This window comes from Crocuta crocuta, unplaced genomic scaffold (assembly GCF_008692635.1).
Source record: "Crocuta crocuta isolate KB4526 unplaced genomic scaffold, BGI_CrCroc_1.0 scaffold13, whole genome shotgun sequence".
Classification (NCBI taxonomy): Eukaryota; Metazoa; Chordata; class Mammalia; order Carnivora; family Hyaenidae; genus Crocuta; species Crocuta crocuta.
Window position 1 is genome coordinate 9,076,178 of NW_027530007.1, and position 18,579 is coordinate 9,094,756.

Here is an 18,579-nt window from a genome sequence, read left to right on the forward strand (position 1 = left end):
CCCACAGGAGTGCAGGTGGGGTGGGGTAAGTACTTTATGGGATTAATTGGCAGCAATTCTCATCCCTCCATCATCCTCATTGATGCGAAGGTGTTGAGGAGAGAACTGCTGTCCTCAGCACTGGGGGGGAGGGGTGTCTAGAGACTGCCTGCAAGTGCTTCCCTGAGGGGATCCAATTCTGGTATCCCCAGAGCTCCTACAGGAAGTGAACCAGCTCCCGGCAGACTGGGTGGGTGAGGACAGGGCCCATCAATTTGTTCCCCATGAACCCTTAGTCCAGTTCATGCCACACAGGGACCTGGGACTGTACCCCCACCGCCCCCAACCACCATGGCCATCAGCTCTTTCACTCCACAGGTCGGTTTTTCAGGCACTCAAGTGGTGCTGGGGCACCATGGAAGTGAGACCTAGTGGGAATCAGAACACTGCCACCCACCACACCCCTGCTCTCTGCCTTGGGGGTTTATTCCGTAGGCCCCAAGACAGCCTGGCCTGGCCCTGGAAAACGTTCAGCCATCTGACCACTCACTCAACCAATTATGCCAGGTTTTATATAAAGAACTACAAAGAAACGCCAGGGTGAAAATGCATAAACCTTGCGTTTGGCCTCCCAAGTATGAAGTTCCCATGGCCATGAAAACACCCTCTGCATCCTGCTGTGCACAAGGGACAAAGCCCCTGAGGGACTTGGGAGGCTCTCTGTGGCACCGAGGAGTGGAGGGAGCTGTGTGTCAGGTGAGGAGGGAGAGCCCATGTGACAGAAGGGCTACATGGAGGAGGGTATGCCACGAGGGTGAGGGAGAAGGGTCCGGCGCCTTGGACCCAACCTCCCTCTAAGGGGCACCCTGGGCTCCTCCAGGCTCCCTCGGCGACTGTCATATTGTCAAGTCCTTGCTCATTTCCTAGCCAATTCAGGGGCCTCAGGAGGGCAGGGACCATATCTCCTGCCTGCTGCCTGGGGTGCATGGCCACTGAAGTGGGAGTTTTAAGCAGGCAGGTGGGCCAGTGGATGGAACTGATGGACAGATGGATGAACACACAGATGAAGACCAATGAATGGAGACAGACAGACAAATGGAGAGTAAGAGATGAGGACATATGAACAGACAGGCACTATCAAATGGACGGATGTAGAGACAGAAAGGATGAGAATAGCAGAGAGATGAAGGGACAGAGCCTAGAGAATAGACAGGAGACTAGAGATGAAGGACAGATGGACAGGGCCAAAAGGAGCCAGGAAGAGACAAAGACAGAGCTGGGGTGGGGGCAGTGTAAGGGCAGCTGGGCTGTGTGCCTGGCCAGATGCCGAGGTGCTGCATCAGCAGGCAGGGGGCGGATGGGCAGATGGGCCCTAAGTCCTCTTGACCATGCTATGCCTCTGCCCCAAAACTGCAATCTCACCACTGGTAAAATCCAGAAAGTCATCCCAGCCACCTCTAGGGCCTGTGCAAGAGTGAAGGAGCCCATATGCACTTGGACTTGGCCTCTTACCACGGGCCCCCTGTGTTTGGTCACCTGGGACCTTCTCTCACTTTACAAGGCCAGGGGTGAGTGAGGAGGGGGCTGCAGGCAGGAGGAGTCATTCTAGGAATGCAGGAACCTCCCTTGGGTTCCCTATAAGCTTCACTGACAAATTTATCCTGTAGCTTCCCAAGTAAAAGGCTCATAAAATGTCATCAATGTTCATGATGGTTCATAAAAATGATCAGTTGAGTGGGCAACTCCAGAATGAGGTGGAAATAAGTTTGAAGATGTTTTTATTGTAATTCAGCTCTAGGACCCAAACATTTTCAGAGATGTAAATAAGAACACATACGGCACAGGGCCACCCTGGGAGTGGGGAGGGCAAGCTCCTAACCTGATGGGTTGGCCCCTTCCTCTGCCCTCCTTGGAAACCCCATGGTAAGACCTGACTCCACAACCAGAAACCTCAGCCTGGGCTTCATCCACAGACTGACCATCCTCTGGCCCTCTGGAACCTGGAAGTTGGGCCTTCTCCATGCCCCCCAACCTCCTCATCAGGTCCTCTCATTTTCTCTCTGTACCAAGTCTTGGGTTTACAGCCCCCCTGCCCTCCATCATGCTTCCACAGCCTCAAGCGCCGTGTACTGGGGCAAACCTCCAGCCTCCTGGGCAGGGCCTCTATAAGAAGGACCCCATCAAAACACTCTGTCACTCCTCTGCTCAAGAACTTTTGGTGGCTTCTTGCTGCTTGGAGGACCCTACAGGCTCAGCATCCAAAGTTCTTTAGCATTCAATTGAGTCAGACCTGCCAACTGCCCCCAAAACACCTCCCATCCCACACATCCCCTTCCCTTTTTCTTTCATATCTTTGCGGACTTCCTCTTTCCCTAGTAAATGCCTATGCATCCTATAAGATCTCATGCACACATCACCATTCTCACCTCCAGGTGGGTCTTTGGGAGGGTGACAGGGAGAGGTCATGGCCTCATCTTTGGGCAGATGGACTCAAATGGCCAGTCTCATGTGGGAGGGGGAGTGCATTCTGGCTCCAGGACTGGGCTGCCCAGAACCCACACCTGTGCTGCTGTCAAGGCCTGGGCACAAGTTGACAGACAGACCACAGAGTAAGGAGGGAAGGGAGGGAGGGAGGCTAGAGAGCAGACCCGGGGGAAATAGAGCAACAAGGCTCCATCCTGCCCATGTACAGCCTGGCCCAGACCCGGACCCTACCTGCAGGACGTCTCTCGGAAGGAGATGTTCACGTCCCAGTGGGTGTGGACTCTGCAAGGAGAGAAGCAGAGGGTCAAAGCGGCCTCCAGGAACTAGCACCTGAACACCGGGAGATGGGCGTGGCATGGCCCTCACCTGCCCCAGAGCACTGGCCCCAAGGGAACTGGGCTGGCTCAGCTTTGTCTCCTGTGGCTTCTGGTACCAGCTCACCCAGCCGGTGGCTGGACAGAACCATAGGGTAGGAGCCAATTCCTGGTCTCATGAGACAAGGAAATTGGGAAGGACGGAATCAAGGCTGCCATATCTCTGCCCCTTGGTGCACTGAACCCAGAAGAGCCGCCACGTTGTGCTGAGGGGGCAGGGTGGGCTGAGGCTTCTTCTGCCCAGGAGCCATATGACTGAACCCAAATTGCTTGTCGTTAGAGCTGCTTCGGCCAGGCTGGCACTAGGGCACGGAGCAAGGGCCATGGCTGCCACTAGCACCAATGGTCCAGTGTCAGCCCAGGTGGGTGCAGCTGCCTGGGTCCCAGGTGCCACCAGTCTGCCTCCTGAAAGTGACCAGCACACATCGTAGGTAGGAGGGATGCCAGAACGACAGGTCACGTGAGGAAACAGCTCTGCCCTGTGCCTATGCCCTCACCCACAGCAGTGTTCCCAGAAAGACCCTCGGGCTGAGGGAGGGTGGTCGGAAGCCTGTGTGGGTGTGTCAGCTTAGCAAGTGGGGGTCTGGGGGCTGGGGGGTGGGGCTGTTGGGGGGCTGGGAGGGTTATTTGAAGGTAGGAGAAACTGGAACATGTTAAAAGACTAGGTGAGAAGAGAAAAGGCCTTGAGACTCTGGGGATGTGTGACTTGTGCTGGATGGACAGACAGACGGATGGACAGATGACAGATGGATGGATGGATGGATGAAGAGCTGAGTGGACAGAGGGAGGTGCCTGTCAGGAGGGGAGAGGGTGGGAAGTCAGGAAGAGTGACCCTAAGCCGGGAAGGGACGGTGAGAAGCCAGGAGAGCTGCTGCCTGCCAAGGAGAATGAGCACGGGTGCGTCAGGGGCTGCTCCCAGAGAGGGTCTGCTCGGCTCCCTCCTCGCCATCCAGCTGTGGTGGCGCCAGGCCATCCCTTCCCGGGTCTCCGTGACTGCCCTCCCTCTAGAGCCCCTGACCCAGCCTCCTCCTTTCCTCACACAGAACCACGTCGACCCCCTCCCTCTGAGTGGGGGCAGAGTGGGTTCTCACTATGGTCCTGCGGCATGGAGGGGTTCAGCAGATAGCAAGACATGAAAATCGAAACTGGCCCCTGTCTTGCGGGCAAAGGGCCCTCACCCGGCCTGGCCTTCAGCTGCCGGGAGGCCCCAGCCTCGATGTCCCTCCACAGCACCACAGCCAGAGCCTGTGCGCCTTCCCACCCGGCCGTCGGTAAAAGTACCTTCTCTTCATGATACGGACAGGTGGGGTTCCCTCCTGCTTCAAGCCTGGCCGCCGCCCACAGGCCAGGCCATTCCCGTCGCCGTCACCATCGCTGGCCAGGAAGCTGGGGGTCAGCTCCTTCTTCAGGACCCGTGCGGTGGGGAGGGCAACCGTCCTCTTGTCTGCCAGCCGCCCCCGGTTCTGGGCAGGGAGGGAGGGGAGGAAGGTTAGGCTGACACGGGACCCTCAGCCTCCTGGGTAGCTTGCACCCCAGGCCCAACCTCCGGGCAGGGCCTGGGTGACAGAAGAGCAACCACGGAGCATCAAATGGGGACCATCACTGGCCCTGCAAAGGTGCTTCTAGCCTGCAGTACAGGCCCCAGGGTCCACATGAGCCCCAGTGGCCAGAGGCAAAGACGAGAGCAGAGATGAGGCCTGGGTCAGCGGCCCCTCCACAGACCACCTTCCTTGCTCCATGCCATCCTGGAGAGGGGTGAAGCGAAGGGCTGCGGGCCCTGGCCAGGCTGCTCAGGACACTGCCTTGTCCAGACTCCATACTCCAGCCCAGCTCCCTCCACAGGCGATCACCCTGAGTGCAGGGATGTCCACCTGGAGGCCAGCCCCAGCTCTCCTGGCTCCCGGGAGCCCTAAGAGGCCGTGAGCACCCACACAACGCAGCAGGTCTGTGTTCTGTCGCTTGTTCAACGTGCGGTAACCACTGTCTGCATTTGTTCGCCAGACAATCCCACACAGCTCCTGGGTGAACCCCCCACCGATGCCAAGTCCTTTTTCTGTTCTGAGAGCCATGCAAGGTCCAGCTCAGGGGTGGTGTGAAGCCCGAGTCTGGGGCCTGAGCCTGCTGACTCCTTGCAAACTGTAGTCCTGGGGTTCACAGGTCACCTGGTGGGGAGCCCTTACTAGCCCAGACCTGTGGACCCACTCGGGGCCCACCCTCTGGGTCAGAAACAGAGATTCAGTTTCTTTTACAACACCTACTTCTCCCCTCCCTGGACTTCTGTCGTGAGCGTGTGGAATGCATGTGTGTGCTGCGTGCTAGACCAGGGCAGGAAGGCGTGTCCTGTGCGCAGTCGTGGAGAGCATTCCACACGCAGCTTGTCCATGCTCAGAGCATGTTCACACACCAGTGGGTACACACCCCTCACTCGTGTGACAGGCAAGGTCCCTCTACACCACGGCTCCCTCCAGTGTCAGAGGCCCTGCTGCCCCAGTGGAAGAAAAAAGTTATTGATTATTTTTTGGTGGGCAGGAAGCCTTTTCTTATTTAATAACAGGTTGCTGTTTCAGGGAGGCGGCAGGGACCTTGGGATTATCTAATTCGCATCTTTTCAGTTACCGAAGCCTCCTCAGACACCCTTTCCCTGTTGCCAGGACGAGGCCACCAAGCCCATGAGCCTGAGGAGGAAGGTGTGGAGGGTCTTGCCTCGCCAGTGTCATCCTGGACCTAATGGACAGCTGTGCAACCACCACAGTAGTCCTGGCCTCCAGAGTAAGGGTCCCTTCAGACCCAGCCGCCCAAGCTCCAGATCTGGGCGGTGGTGCCAAGAGCACCAGGGAGCCCTAGTCTTCTCCCCCCATCACTGCCCCCCAACCCCCAAGCCCGCCCCCCCCAGACTCCAGGAGCCAGTCTCCCCCATTCTTGCCCTTACGAATCCATTGGGGACACCCGCCGTGTTCCTCCCTGCATCACACTCAGTGAGGTACACAGGATAGCCCTGGGGCGGGGTGGGCAATGGAGTCTGAGGGTTAGGCCTGAAAGATGAAAGGGCCTGCTTTGTGGCCCCTTCTGAGACCCTGGCCTTGGCCCCGTGCTCTATTGGCAATAGTGGAGAGTGGGTGAGGCTGTAGGTGTGACTGTCTGTCTGGTCCCTGTGCCTCTCTGTGCCAGCCAGTGGGCTTCAGGGGGAGTGTTTTCAACAGCCCCTGGCCTGTCTGAAGTGTGCATGCTGGGAAGTCGCACTCAGCTCTGCCCTTCTCTAACCTATTATAGCCCAAGCACCAGGACCCCCTCTCCTTTCTGCTTTAATTAAACTATTCTCTCAAGAAGAAAAGGACATGCATTTCCCTCTGCTTCTCATCTGTAGGAGAGGAAAAGGAGAGGGAAAGGAGAACTCTAAGACTGCCACTTGGGATGAAGCCTGACCAGTTATGCTGGCCTGGGGTGTCTCCTGTGAAAGGGCAGCTGTGGAAGAGGGACCAGGATGGGCAGTCCTGACCCCAGCCAAAGACAGGGGACGTACTTGCCTCCCGTGCACACCCAAGACCTCAGCCCTTGCTGAGCAGCCCAGATTTGAAAGCTGGGTGCCAAGCCTCTGCCCCTAGTCAGGCACCGGCTCCTCAGAGTGCAAGGGTGGGTACACGAAAGCCAGCTTGCATGACCGCATGATCCCTGCGCCACATGCACACCCATGCTCTGCCCCTGGAGTATCTGTGACTGTGAAGTGCGTGCACAGCTTTTGACCTGGCTGTGGGGGATGGAGGAAGGCAATCTCTACGTGGCAAAGGTGGGGGCTGGAAAGACAAGGGGTCTGTGGAGCTCCTTCCTAAGGGTGGCGTACAGCGATAGGCCTTGGAGGGGCCAGGCTCAGGAGGGGCAGGCCCAGGTCTGAGGCATCCCTCCTGTAGGGCAGCGACCTGGGAGCCCCAGATAAGTAGGCGGACCTAGGCTGTGGCCTCATCCCTGTCTGACCTACCCACCCACCCTGCCCGCAACCCAAGCAGTGTCCTGGGGAAACTGATACTGGGCTCAGGCCACCTGTACCCCACACTCTTGTGAGAAGCCTCTGGAAGGGTGGGTTGGGAGAAGCTGGGCCCCTCTGACCCAAAGAGAAACTTGGCCAGCCTGGAAGGTGCCCAGAGGACTCTCCTCCAGTACCAGCTGCTTGAAAAGGTGCATATGTGGAGAGGGAACTCACCTTCTCGCAGCAGGCAGGTAGCATGGCCGTGGGCAGGAGGTGGGCTGCCTGAGCACACATACTCTGGTGACAAGCCCACGTCAGGCAGGTGTGTGGGGTAGGTACGCAGGTGAGGCGTGGCTGTAACCTCTTCCCCTGTCCAACTTGTGTGTCTGATCTGGTGTCTGTCTTCACAGATGTGTCTGTGGCTTCCCAGCTTCCCCAGCTCACCTACCTCCAGGGTCCACAAGGACACCAAGGCGTCCCTTCCTCCTTCCACCTTCCAGTCTAAAGTAAAGAAGCTGAAGGTGGTGTCTTGGGTCCTCTCTCAGCCCTTCCCGTGAGAGGGTGCTGCTGATGGTGCCAGGATTAGCAGCAAAACCCTAACCACCGCCAGGAGCCAGAGCCCTAATGGGCTCTTCCCCAGCAGCTCAAAACTGGTTCCTCCCAAGAAACAATTTCCTCTTCAGATCAATCCTCCAACTATTGCTGCCTGGGGGACATGTGATATGGAAGACAGTGCTTCAGGGGCAGGCACGGCACCCCAATCTCTGCTGCTCCCCTAGACCAATGAGAGAGTCAGTATATGTCTGCACTGGGTTGGGGGCCCCACATCGGCCTCCAACCCCAGTTCTTGACACTAATGGCCTTCACTGCTCAGATTCTGCCCCTAACTGGGTTCTATCCTCAGGTTCTCTTGCACATCCAGAGCCTTGTCCAGCAGAGGTCTAGCACTTGGCATCCCGGAGACACAGGGTAGTCACAGCTAAGCTGTAACCACCCCAGAATGCACATCCAGGCCAGTCAACACTGTCACATCTGAGAACAAGTGTTACCCTGGGACCAGCCTCTCTCCTAGCCTGAGTCAGATGACACAGTGGACCCCCCCCCAACATGTGACAAGGCAGGGTCCCCAGACCACATTTGGATCACACTGTCCAGGGAGGAGACCTTCACACCCTGGGCTGTCCCCAGGACCTCAAGTGAAGCAGCTTCTAGGATTCAAGTGGCTCCAAGATAGGCATGATCAGGCCCTGCATCCAAAGGGGAGAGGGCTCCCCCAGGGTACCCACCCAAAGCAAAGTCTCCCTTGTTTGCTCTTCAGGGGCTCCCTCCTGCACCCAGGCAGGGTTGGGGTTAGGACTCTGGATCCTAGAAAACAGGTACAAGCTCCGCAGGGGAGAAGAAGACCCCAAAGCCCCAACTTTTCTCCCACATCTCACCACCGGGGAGGATATTCGACAGCCCGGACAGTCGCAGATAGGAGGGTGCACCTGCAGAATCCCCTTGGACATAAGCGTCTTCAGACTTTTTCCTGTAAGGAGAGCCAAGGCAGGACCAGTGAGAGAGCAGGGCTGGGCACAGGAAGAGCCAGCGCACGCGGGCACGCTTTCGGGGCACAGTCAGCTGCAAGGCCGGTTCCCCCTCCCTGCGCGCGTCTGAACAACCACCTCAGTCCCACTTCCGAACCCACCACCGGGCCCTGCCGCCCACCCCACCCTCGCGGACGCCACGGGGATCTGCAGAGCTCAGAAACTCCAGTTCCGGGCGAGCGCCCTCCCCCGACCAAGGGCGGCCTCCTCCCCTCGCCCCCCGCACTGTGTCTCCCCTCCCGCGCTCTACCCTCTCCAAGCCGGTCTGCGGGAACTGGGAACGGGGCCCGAGAAGGTCGATCCTTCACGCAGGTGAACGGCACCGCCAGGACCCGGGACTAAGCCTGACCCCGCGGCGGGAAGAGGGCAGCCACAGCTGAGCCACGAACCCCAAAACCCAGCGCCACCCGGTCCCTAACTTTCTAACGACCCCCGACTCCCGAGCCTGGAGCTCACCGCGCCTCCCCTGCTTCCCTTCTCGGGCGCCCGCACACCTCACGCCCTCGGAGCCAGACTCCTGAACGCTCCAAGCAGGCTGCCTCCAGCCCAGCTGCCTTTCCAGCTCCGCGCGCGCCCCCGCCCCGACGCGCGGCCCCGCGGCCCCCACCTGCCTGCGCCGCTCACACACCTTCGCGTCCCCTCCACCAGCTCCCGCCCGCAGCCCGGCCGCATGTGTGTNCCGCCAGAACCGGGTGGCTCGCCGACCCGGGAGGGAAGTGGGTCCCGCCCAGCCGGCCTCCCGCAGTCTCCCGAGTTCCCGTAAACTTCCCCTGAGCCGCAATGCCCAGGGATCCCGCAGAGACCTTCCGAGTGGGAGGAGGGGTCGGCTCGGGTGCAGCCGGGAGCCCAGGGCACCGCGGCCCAAGCTGGGTGGCGGTGGAGGCCGAGGGCGCTCTGCCTGGGTCCACCAAGNAGCGCCCTCTCTGGGCGGAGAGGGAGTCTCCCCGGTGGCAGAATGAGGGGGTCCGGACTCAGGGGTCCTCGGGGAGCGCAGGGGAGGGACGGTAGCGGCCCGCGCCCCCACCGCGGCCGCACCTTTGTGGCGGATGCTGCGCTTCCAGTCCTTGGCCGTCTCTCGGCCGCTGACGAACTGGAACTCGTTGGGTGTGAGCCACTCCCCGCGGTGGCGGATGGACGGACCCTTGCTGCCCTGGCAGAGTTTGCGCACGTAAAGCAGCGCGCGGTTGGCGCCGCACTCCACCTCGATGCACGGCTCGCCGTTGTCGAGCAGCGGCTGGAAATCCGGTGCTGGGGCCGCGGTGGCCGAGAAGCGCTCGAGGGCCAGAGGGTCCCGGGGCAGGTGGAGGTACGGGGCGGCCTCGTGCAGGCTCAGGTAGGCGCGCGGGGAGCGAAGTGACGGAGCCAGCAGCGCCTCGTAGCCGGCGGTCGCGGCGGGGAGCGAGGCGGCCGGGGGCAGCGCGGCCGCGGCTGCCAGTGGTGTCAGGTAGCCTGGGAGCGGCGGCAGAGGCAGTGCGGCCAGGGTCGGATGGAAGGTGGCCAGAGCCAGGGCCAGGTCTTCGCGGCCTGGGAGCTCCTTCTTGACCGCCGGCATGGCGGGCCGGCGGCCCCGTAGCCTGGCTCTCCGCCGCCGGAGNGAAAGGGAGTCCCGGTGTGCGAAGGGGCGTCTGCTAGCGAGAAGCTGCGCGCTCGCATCGCGCCGTTGTTGAGGAAGTCACTGGGCGCCGCTGGAGTCCCGGACTGCACGTGGGGAGGGGGCGGGCCCAGGACCCGGAGTGGGCTCCTAGCGCAGGAAGGATCGGTGATCTGGGACCACCTGCTTGCGTGGCGGCTCTGGGTAGGAGTGTTTGCACAGCAGCGGTGGGTGGTGGGCACTACTGTCGGGCGTGGGTGGTCTCTGCATTTGCAGGGTGTGAGGCTGTGGGTTTGTGGTGTGTGGCCTCAGCAAATGTACTGGGGAGGCTTCATGCTCTGTGAATAACAACGACAACAATTCTGTCAGTTATTGCCACCTTACTATGCACTTTACACGCCTTAGTTCACTTGATCATCTCAATGAGTTTTCCTTGCTTCATTTTATAGATGAGGAAGGTAAGACACAGAGAGGTCAAGTACCTCTGCTGATGTCATACAGCTGCTTTAACAGGCTGTCTGACACCAGGACAGACAACATCTGAGCCATGGTGTGGGGCAGGAAGGTGGGCTGGACCCAATCTGAGTGGGGGTGGGGGGATGTAGGGAGGAAGAGGGACCAATGAATGTGGGATTGTGCACTTCAGAACCTTTCTGTTCCCTATTATAAGCTGGTCTGGGGAAGAGGAACCTGCTACATCCATGTCCACTTTGGTGCCCTGAGATAGCAGATCAGCCTCGGCCCAGATCTGGAATGAGGGTAGCTTGTCCCTAGGTGATTTACCCACCCCCCATCTCCATGCGCAGCAGCATGTTAGTCTTGCAGTAGGAACATTGGGAAAAGAAACAGAAACCCACTAATAGCTGATGAGACAGGTTCGTCTTTCCCTGGTGCGTTATTTTAGACAAGCTAGAAAGTAGCCTCAGATTCCAACCCAGCACGTAGACCCCTACCCCTGCCCCTCTGAGATGCTTTTGGCAGGGCATTAGTGCTGGAATCTCTCTGACTAGGCTCTAGGGGGCCGAGCTGGGTCATATGCATGGGCACCTTGTTCAAAGGAGGGGCTGGGAATGAGGGAACACAACACCATTACCCTAGACACCCTACTAGACACCAGCACCAGCTGGGCGTGAGGCTGACGCTTGGCCACCGCTCTGCTTTCCCTGGTTGATGCACACTGTGAACCTGACCCACAGCTGAGGCACAAGCCAGCCCCAAGACTGACTTGGGGAGCAAGGTCTAGAGGTCTGGGCTCAGACCCGGAACATGCCTGGGAACCTAGGCACCCAAATCTCTGCATCTCCCTCCTGCTCTACCCCTCGTACATCCACCTGTTGGGATGTAAGGGGCCAGGTGTGAATGTGAGTGTGAATGTGAGTGATCCCTATTTAGTTCGCCCCCCTCAGCCCAATTGCCCCATCTGTAGCCTGGACGCCTGCATGTGCCAGACCCTAGACGCACATTCACCTTCTGTGGCCCTGGTCTTGCTCCCAGGTGTGGTGCCTCCATCTCTAATTGGCGCAGGAGGCAGTTGCTGCCCAAGAGCCGAGGCTCATGGCGGAGCCATCATGTTAATCTGTGGTCACGGCACAGTGTGGAGGCGCTATCAGGACTCAGAGGGAGGCCAACTGTCTTGTCTGGCCACAGCCCTGACACTGCTTTCAAAAGATGGTTTCCCCCACTCAGTTCTTCTCATGTTTGCCTGCACCTTGTTCAGTGACCCTTAGGCCTCCTAACCCCTGACCTTTAAACTGAGGTTTGGGGAGGAAAGGCTAGTGAAGTAGATGTCTGGATCTGAGAAGGTACCATGTAGCCTGCAGAAGGAGCCTCCCTTCCTTTCTGTGGGACCACCCCTCACTCACCCCTGGCCTCTTTCATCCTGAACAGGCCCACAGGGGTCAAGGAGGGACACAGAAGGCCCCAACTTTGGCTTTTAGGAGCAGGATCCAGCTGGCAAGGTACAGGGGCTGACCCAGCTCACCCAGCCTAACCTCCATCTTGCCGCACCTCTCTTTGGAGGACCAAGGTGCCTTCCTGAAAAGACCATGACTGGGGTCAAAGCTCCCTGTAGGGCCCCTTCTCCTCCAAGGGTCACTCCCTGACTCCCAGGAAACCGCCTTCCAGGGGCTGTCCCAGCTTCGGCTAATCAGTTCACCCCTGCCCCCATCCCTATCTGTTGACCCCTCTTCATGGGAAATAGACCTCTCTGCCCCCAGGGTCAGAGCCACTTTCCCACCGGGATCAGACATCCTTTACTCCTGGACATTATACTCCTTCCACAAGGATCTTCTCTTTCCCTCCTATCCACCTCTGTCCTGGCTTGGCATCTGGGGCTCCGTTTGCTCCTCTGCACTTCTGACTTAGCCAGAGGTCAGACGGACAGAATTTTGGCTCTGAATCACCCCTTGCCTCGCGTTCAGGCCTGGCGGCACCCTGGGGAACGCTGGTGGGCTAGGCGGCCAAAGCCCCTCCTCCGGCCCGCAGAGGCCCCGCCCCTCCCCTTCCTCCGGGCCTCCGCGGCGCCATCGCTGCTCGCGGTACCCCCTCTGGGAGCCCTCCGCCGCTTGGCCGAGGCCGGAGCGGCCGCCGCCGCCGCCGCCGCCGCCGCCGCCGCCGCCAGGGAGGGGGAGGGGGGGTCATAAATAACCCGCGGGGCGGCTGGCCTGAGCGCTGCAGACTATGACCCGAGACGTCTCCGGGGAACGCGGGGCGGCCGGGAGACCCTGCTGACCCCAACCCAGGCTCGGCCAGCCTTGACCGCCTCCTCTGGCGCTAGCTGACCCTGTCCACAACTGGCGTTTCTGCCAGAAGCCTCTCTCCCATCCTGGAGTGCCTACCTACCCTCATCTCCAGACTGCTCCCCTTAGAGCCCTCTTTTCATCCATTCCTTCACCAAGCAATTATTTATTGAGCGCCAGATGTGCAACCCCGGGAAGAGAGACCCAGGGGTGAGGTTGGAAGAAGAGCGATGCAGGGGAGACCACTGGTGCAGAGGTGGGGCTGCTCCCTCAGCCTCAGTCTTCCTGAGCTCATCCCGGGTGGCTGGCAGGGTGGGAGAGGAGGCCCAGACATGCCAGACACGGGAAGGCATGCAGGGACAGATCACACAGGTGCGGGCACAGCTGACACAGCTCTGAGGAAGCGCATCCACGTGTACACATGCATGTGCTCAGACAAGCACCCAAAGCCACCGACAAATGCATACATTCTCAAAAGCACCCTTCCATATGCACACACAGAAGCTCCCAAAGCTGCGCACAGCATGGGGGCATGCACAGATGCTGACGCCCTCACCACTAACATGCACAGACAGCATGTGTGTTAACTTACATCCAAGATCAAAGACAACACCAACACCTGTGCAAAAACGTACATAGACACACGGGCCTGCAGTATGAGTGCCAGATGGATGTAGCCGTCATATCCAAGGCAGGATGTCTGGAGCAAGAGTCTGCTGGTCGGCAGCGGTGTTCCACTAGGAAGGTTCACTTGGGACCTCAGAGGTCAGTGGGGGGCCAGCTGGGGCTCCTTCACACTCCATGCTCGAGTGGCCAGAGCTTCCAGGAATGTGTCTGTTCCTAGCTGCAGGTCAGACACAGGAGGGGCTGCCCTGCTAAGACTTGCTTTGCCTTCGGCCAGCCACGAGCTGGCTACAGGCCATGCCATCTCTGTCTCAAGATTAGAGATGTTTCTGAGGCCAGTCTGTTCACTGACTTTCATTTATGCTATATAAAAGAGTAAAGAGATAGGGCTTAGGGTCAACCTTACATTCTCCTGTGGGCATGCAGACTCGGGGCACCCACAGGGCACACCCCGTCAGAGCACTGCTAACACGTACCATGATATTCACCTGCTGCATTACACATAAGCTCACGCACACACCCCTACACACACACACACACACACACACACACATACACACACACACATACACAGAGTGACCCCAGGCAAAAGCACCGTGACACAGGTGAGCTTGACACACCACAGGGTGCACTGGATACACTCTGAAGCCACACAGAGGAAGCTGTTGGTCTGGCAACATGAGTGGGAGTCCTGGCTACCACTGGGTCTGCAAGCCAAGTTCCTCTCCAGGAGGAATGAAGACACCCACTCACTGGCGTCACCAGGGACAGAGAACAGCACCTGCTTCAGGGCAGCCTGTCACGTGCTGTGGCCCCTCTTGGGCCTGGGTTGTAATGGGTTGGGCTGACACAGGTGGCAGAGAGGCAGACTCTGCAGTGGCCTGAGATTTGGGCCCTCCTAGCCAGCCACTGAATGACCCAGCCTTCTCTGCCCTTCTCAGGACCTTACTTTCTCCATCTGAAAATGAGATTGGGGTTCAAAATCAGTGGGGTCCCTTTGGCCCAGAGCAGGTCAGGGCAAAATGTGGTCACAGGTGCCCTGGTCGGCACAGTGAGGCAGGCCTTGCACACCCTGATGCTTTCTCCATAAATGGGCCCTGAGTACGGGAGCTGGGGGGTGGGTTCACGCCAAGGTAGGGTCAAGCCAAGGACAGGAATAGAGTCCTCGAGGGCACCTGGAGACAAGAGAATCTGTCCCAATTAATGGACATGAAGGCTGACTCCACCCCTTTCTCTCCCTGCAGACATTGCTGGTCTGTTACCTGGACGTGGCCTGAAGTGGGAAGGGGGTCGAGAGGACCCCTGGACACGGGTGTTGTCCTGCTGTGTGTCCAAGCCCCTGCAGCACCATAATCATTCCGTCTTTCAGATGTCAGATCAGGGAGTTGACCAGAGTGGAGTAGCAGAGCTACACAACTCAGGAATGTGCCAGCAGGGACTGAGTGTGGGGGAAGAGCAGACCCTTACCTGAGAGTGTAGGGGTCCATGTGCTCACGTGTGTCCATACCTTGTGCTTATGCATGAATGCGCTTTCCTTCTCCTGGGACCACAGTCCTGCCGCTCACGCTCAGCATAGATCCCACATGAAGGTCTTGGGGACCCATGCTCCTCACTGTGGGGGCAGAGGCCCTGGAGGGTCAATCCCAGCTGTGCTGGTCACGTGTTCACTCTTGGCACGGTCACCTGTCCTCGCCTGGGCAGACCTGGGAGCACTCGGAACCTACCACGGTCCTGACAGAGAGGATTAGGATGTGCCACCCTCAGAGTCGCAGGGCAGCAATCAGGCCCCCATGGGGGGAAATGGATGTTGGAGGAGGAGTGGGCGTGGGTGTGGGAGGGGGCCTGGAGTTGAGCACGATGAGCAGGAGGGGAGGAGTAGGCTCAGGTGGGCTCTCGGCCAGGACTGCTAGTAGAGTTTGGAGGAGAAGAAGGGACAACCAGGTGGGGACCCTCAGCACAGATATCCTGGAGGAAGAGGGTGGATGGAGGTAAGGGGCCAGTCGGTGGAGGGCTTGGAGGGTGGGTGGCTAGAAGGTGCTGCCCCCTAGGCCCAGCTCTGAGAGACTCCCAGGCTGCACGGGGAGTCCAGACTGGCCCTGGAAGAGACTGTTTATATGCTGGACTTCCTGCTAAATGTGAGCTCCCTGTGAGCAGGACTTTTGTTTGTTTTCTGACATACCCACATGTCAGCATTTGAGGGTTGCATACAGAGCTCCATCCTAGTGTGGCCCAGCTCGGCCTCCTGGCCTAGGGCAGCCCCACCCCTGCTCGCCTCTTCTCCCAGCACCTGTCCACTGGGCTTCTGCCCAGGCAGGACTCTGCATACCTCTCTATCCTCAGAAGCATCTTAAAGGTTTGGTCACAGGCATCATCTTCATCAGAGAGAGAGAAAGCTGTCAACACTGGGAGAATCTCCTGGCAGGGCCTCATCTACCGTTCTCCAGCAGGGTTGCAGCTCTGTGCCTGCCTGCTCTGGGAGGAGGGGTGGGCTGTCTGGGTGCACTTCACACACAATTCCACCATCGGGGTCACCCAGAGGACCAGCAGTCACCTTGTCATCATTGATTTGTCACATTAGGGATTTTCAGAGGTAGCATGCTGAGGTGGTCAGTGAGTTTTACTGTTTCACAACTGCAGCCCAGGCTGGCTTTCTGAGGTCATACAGACTTAGCCTGACCATCCAATGCCCACTCTTCCTTGCAAGGGTTGGCTGAGTTGGTGATATGCCTGCAGAGTGCACTGAAGTTTTTGTGGGTGCCTCTCTGGGTGTGAGGGTTCCTTTATTACTGCAACCGGCTGAGTCCTCCACGGGGTCATCTCATCTGCTTCGTTGCTGTCTGCGGTTTCACGACAGGGTGGCTCTGCACATTTTTCCATGAGAGGGAGAACTCTCCGATGTCCAGCCCTTTGAAGTTATGCACAGTGCCCCAGGTGCAGTCCCAGGAGCAGCTGAAGAGCACAGCCCGGCATGGGCTGAGACTCTGAGCCGAGCCCATCACCTTGGGCAGGGGAAGGCCCACAATTTGTCCCTTTCTCCAGGGCATTTAACAAAGTCCCAGGTTGGCCCTGGGGGACTTCCCACCTGTAGACTGGCCAGGCTGCTTGGAGGCCCATGGGAAGCGGGAGCAGCAGAGACAGCTGGCAGGACCGGGGCTGGTCTGAGGGGTTTTCCCCTCTGCATAGAGGAGCGTGGACACCCCCAAATGTGGAGTCCTCATGCCCTGCTCAGAACCAAGAAGCCTGACCTTTGATCCTCTGTGTACGTGCAGATGCTAACAGATGTCAGCATGCTGCAAACTCCTTCCAGACAGACCATTCTTTCAGACTGGGTGGCCTTGCCAAAACCTGAACTTGCCGCATGTTAGCAGTGGAGTGACTGTGTCTCTGAGTCCAGCAGATATGTGTGCGCTCCTGGGCTCCTGGGGCTTCAGAGACAGGATAGGGTGATTCATGACTGGTGAGGGGCAAAGGCAGGACTTGGGCCGGGTCATCCCATCTTCCAGCCAGGAACACGGCCCTCGGCAAACTTGTCAGCTTCTGCATAGTGCCCTGTTTTGGCATCGACACTTTGGGATTTTTCTTACTGCTTCTAGTTGACGCCTTGCTGTGTGTTGTATGAGCTGCACTCATGGGCGCATGCCCCAAGACCCTCCTCACAGATCAGCCTCCTCTCTCATCCCTCTTCCCTCAGGACCCTCTTTTGCCTCACCTACCCCTCAGACATAGGATGGGTTGATGAGGGAATGAGTGGGTGATGAGTGAAAGGGTAAGTGGGTGGGTTCTACTTCAGGCGCTGTTCTCTTTCATATGAACTTCTTTACAGATTGTGGAATCTGAATTTCTAGCTTCAGTCCAGACACTCAAGATTCTGTAGCCTGCAATAGGCATCCACCCCACAGTCCCCTGGGTCCCTTTCCCACCACCATGCTGTCATCCCTACCTCTCTCGCAGTCTCTGAGCTGGCACTACACTCCTCCCCATTAGCCAAACAGCAAGCCTCATCTATGCTCCCCTCTAGGTCTCTCTCACTGCTGAATACCTAACCTGTCACCTCTCACCTATCATATTTCTGTGATGCTCCTAGACTCTGCCTGCACTCACCCAGTGCCTGATGGGCGCATCTGGCCAACTTGTTCTCCAGGGGCTCCTTTGGGAATAGTCCAGAACCCCTGGTCTCTTGGCCTCGCCTCTGCCCCAGGGCCCAACTTCCTGTTTCCTTGTCTCCCCTCAGTGTCTCAGGGAGGCTGAGTCGTTTCCTCTGCCCAGGAGTCCCACTCCCGAATCACTCACCTACGGCCCCATGACCACTTGTGTAGCACCTTTTGCATTTGGGAGTTCTCTCCTCCGTTGAAAAATTTTAAATTATAGTTTATAACTCTACTGGTATAAAGATAAATATAGCCCATGATAGATTCATTATTCAATATTCATTGTTATTATATTGTTTTTTCATTTTGGTTTTAAGGGAAATTAAAAGTAAAATGTCTTGTGGTCTCTAAAAGTACCAGGAGCCCAGGTTCTGTACCCCCCACTCCTGGTGGTAAGGTTGGCTCTGCTACCACCTACTTATCTTCAAGACTCCCAGCAGCCCCCCCCCCCCCAAGAAGCCTCCTAGGAGCACCCTCCGTTCCTGTCAGGGTCCCCTGTAACCCCCAGGACACCAGCACGTACCCTGGCACCACAGATTTACCACTGTGCTGCTGAGGCCCTGGGCAGATGAGGGTGCTCCGAGGGGCCAGGTGAAGCCCCCTTGGGGATGCTGGTTTGGGTGACCTCACTCAGAAGCAATGCTGGCAGGCTGGTGCAGAGGCTGGGCTGGACGTATCAGTAGCAGAGAGAGGTGGTATTGGCAGACACTGAGGTTTTGAAGAAAGACTTGACCTCTAGAGAGGGACAGGCAAGGCCAGCAGATATCGCTCCCAGTTCTGGGTGGCAGGATCCCAGGCCCAGGGTGGCCCATAGCTGCCAAGACCTTCCTGTGTCCACCTGTGGGGACTCTGGACAGGTTGTGTCTGTACCTGCAGGTAGAGCTGGACCAGGCTACCACGTCTCTGGAGGCAGGGGCTTGACTTCCCTCTTTCTGGGGCCCCCTTCTGCAGCCATTTGGCCCCCAGAATTCCCAGGCAAGTCCAGCTGCCCCCAATCCCCAAACCCCACTCTGGCTCTGGCCAGGCTCTCAAAGGCCCACCAGGGAGGGAGGGGCACAGACATATGCATGCCTGGGTGCACCCGGGTCTCTGTT

At 58.4% G+C, this 18,579-nt stretch overlaps 1 protein-coding gene across 1 annotated transcript in view; it reads right to left on the bottom strand.

Moving 5' to 3' along the window:
- The window catches only part of SAMD11 (sterile alpha motif domain containing 11), a 19,852-nt gene extending 9,916 nt beyond the window's left edge, over window positions 1-9,936 (bottom strand). Inside the window, exons 1-4 of the mRNA XM_077763957.1 lie at window positions 9,420-9,936; window positions 8,235-8,326; window positions 4,119-4,300; window positions 2,695-2,745 (exon numbers count right to left, since the gene is read on the bottom strand). Of these exons, the coding sequence (XP_077620083.1) occupies window positions 2,695-2,745; window positions 4,119-4,300; window positions 8,235-8,326; window positions 9,420-9,936 (842 nt within the window). The remainder of the gene's footprint in view (window positions 1-2,694; window positions 2,746-4,118; window positions 4,301-8,234; window positions 8,327-9,419) is intronic.
- Between the last annotated feature and the right edge of the window lie 8,643 nt (window positions 9,937-18,579).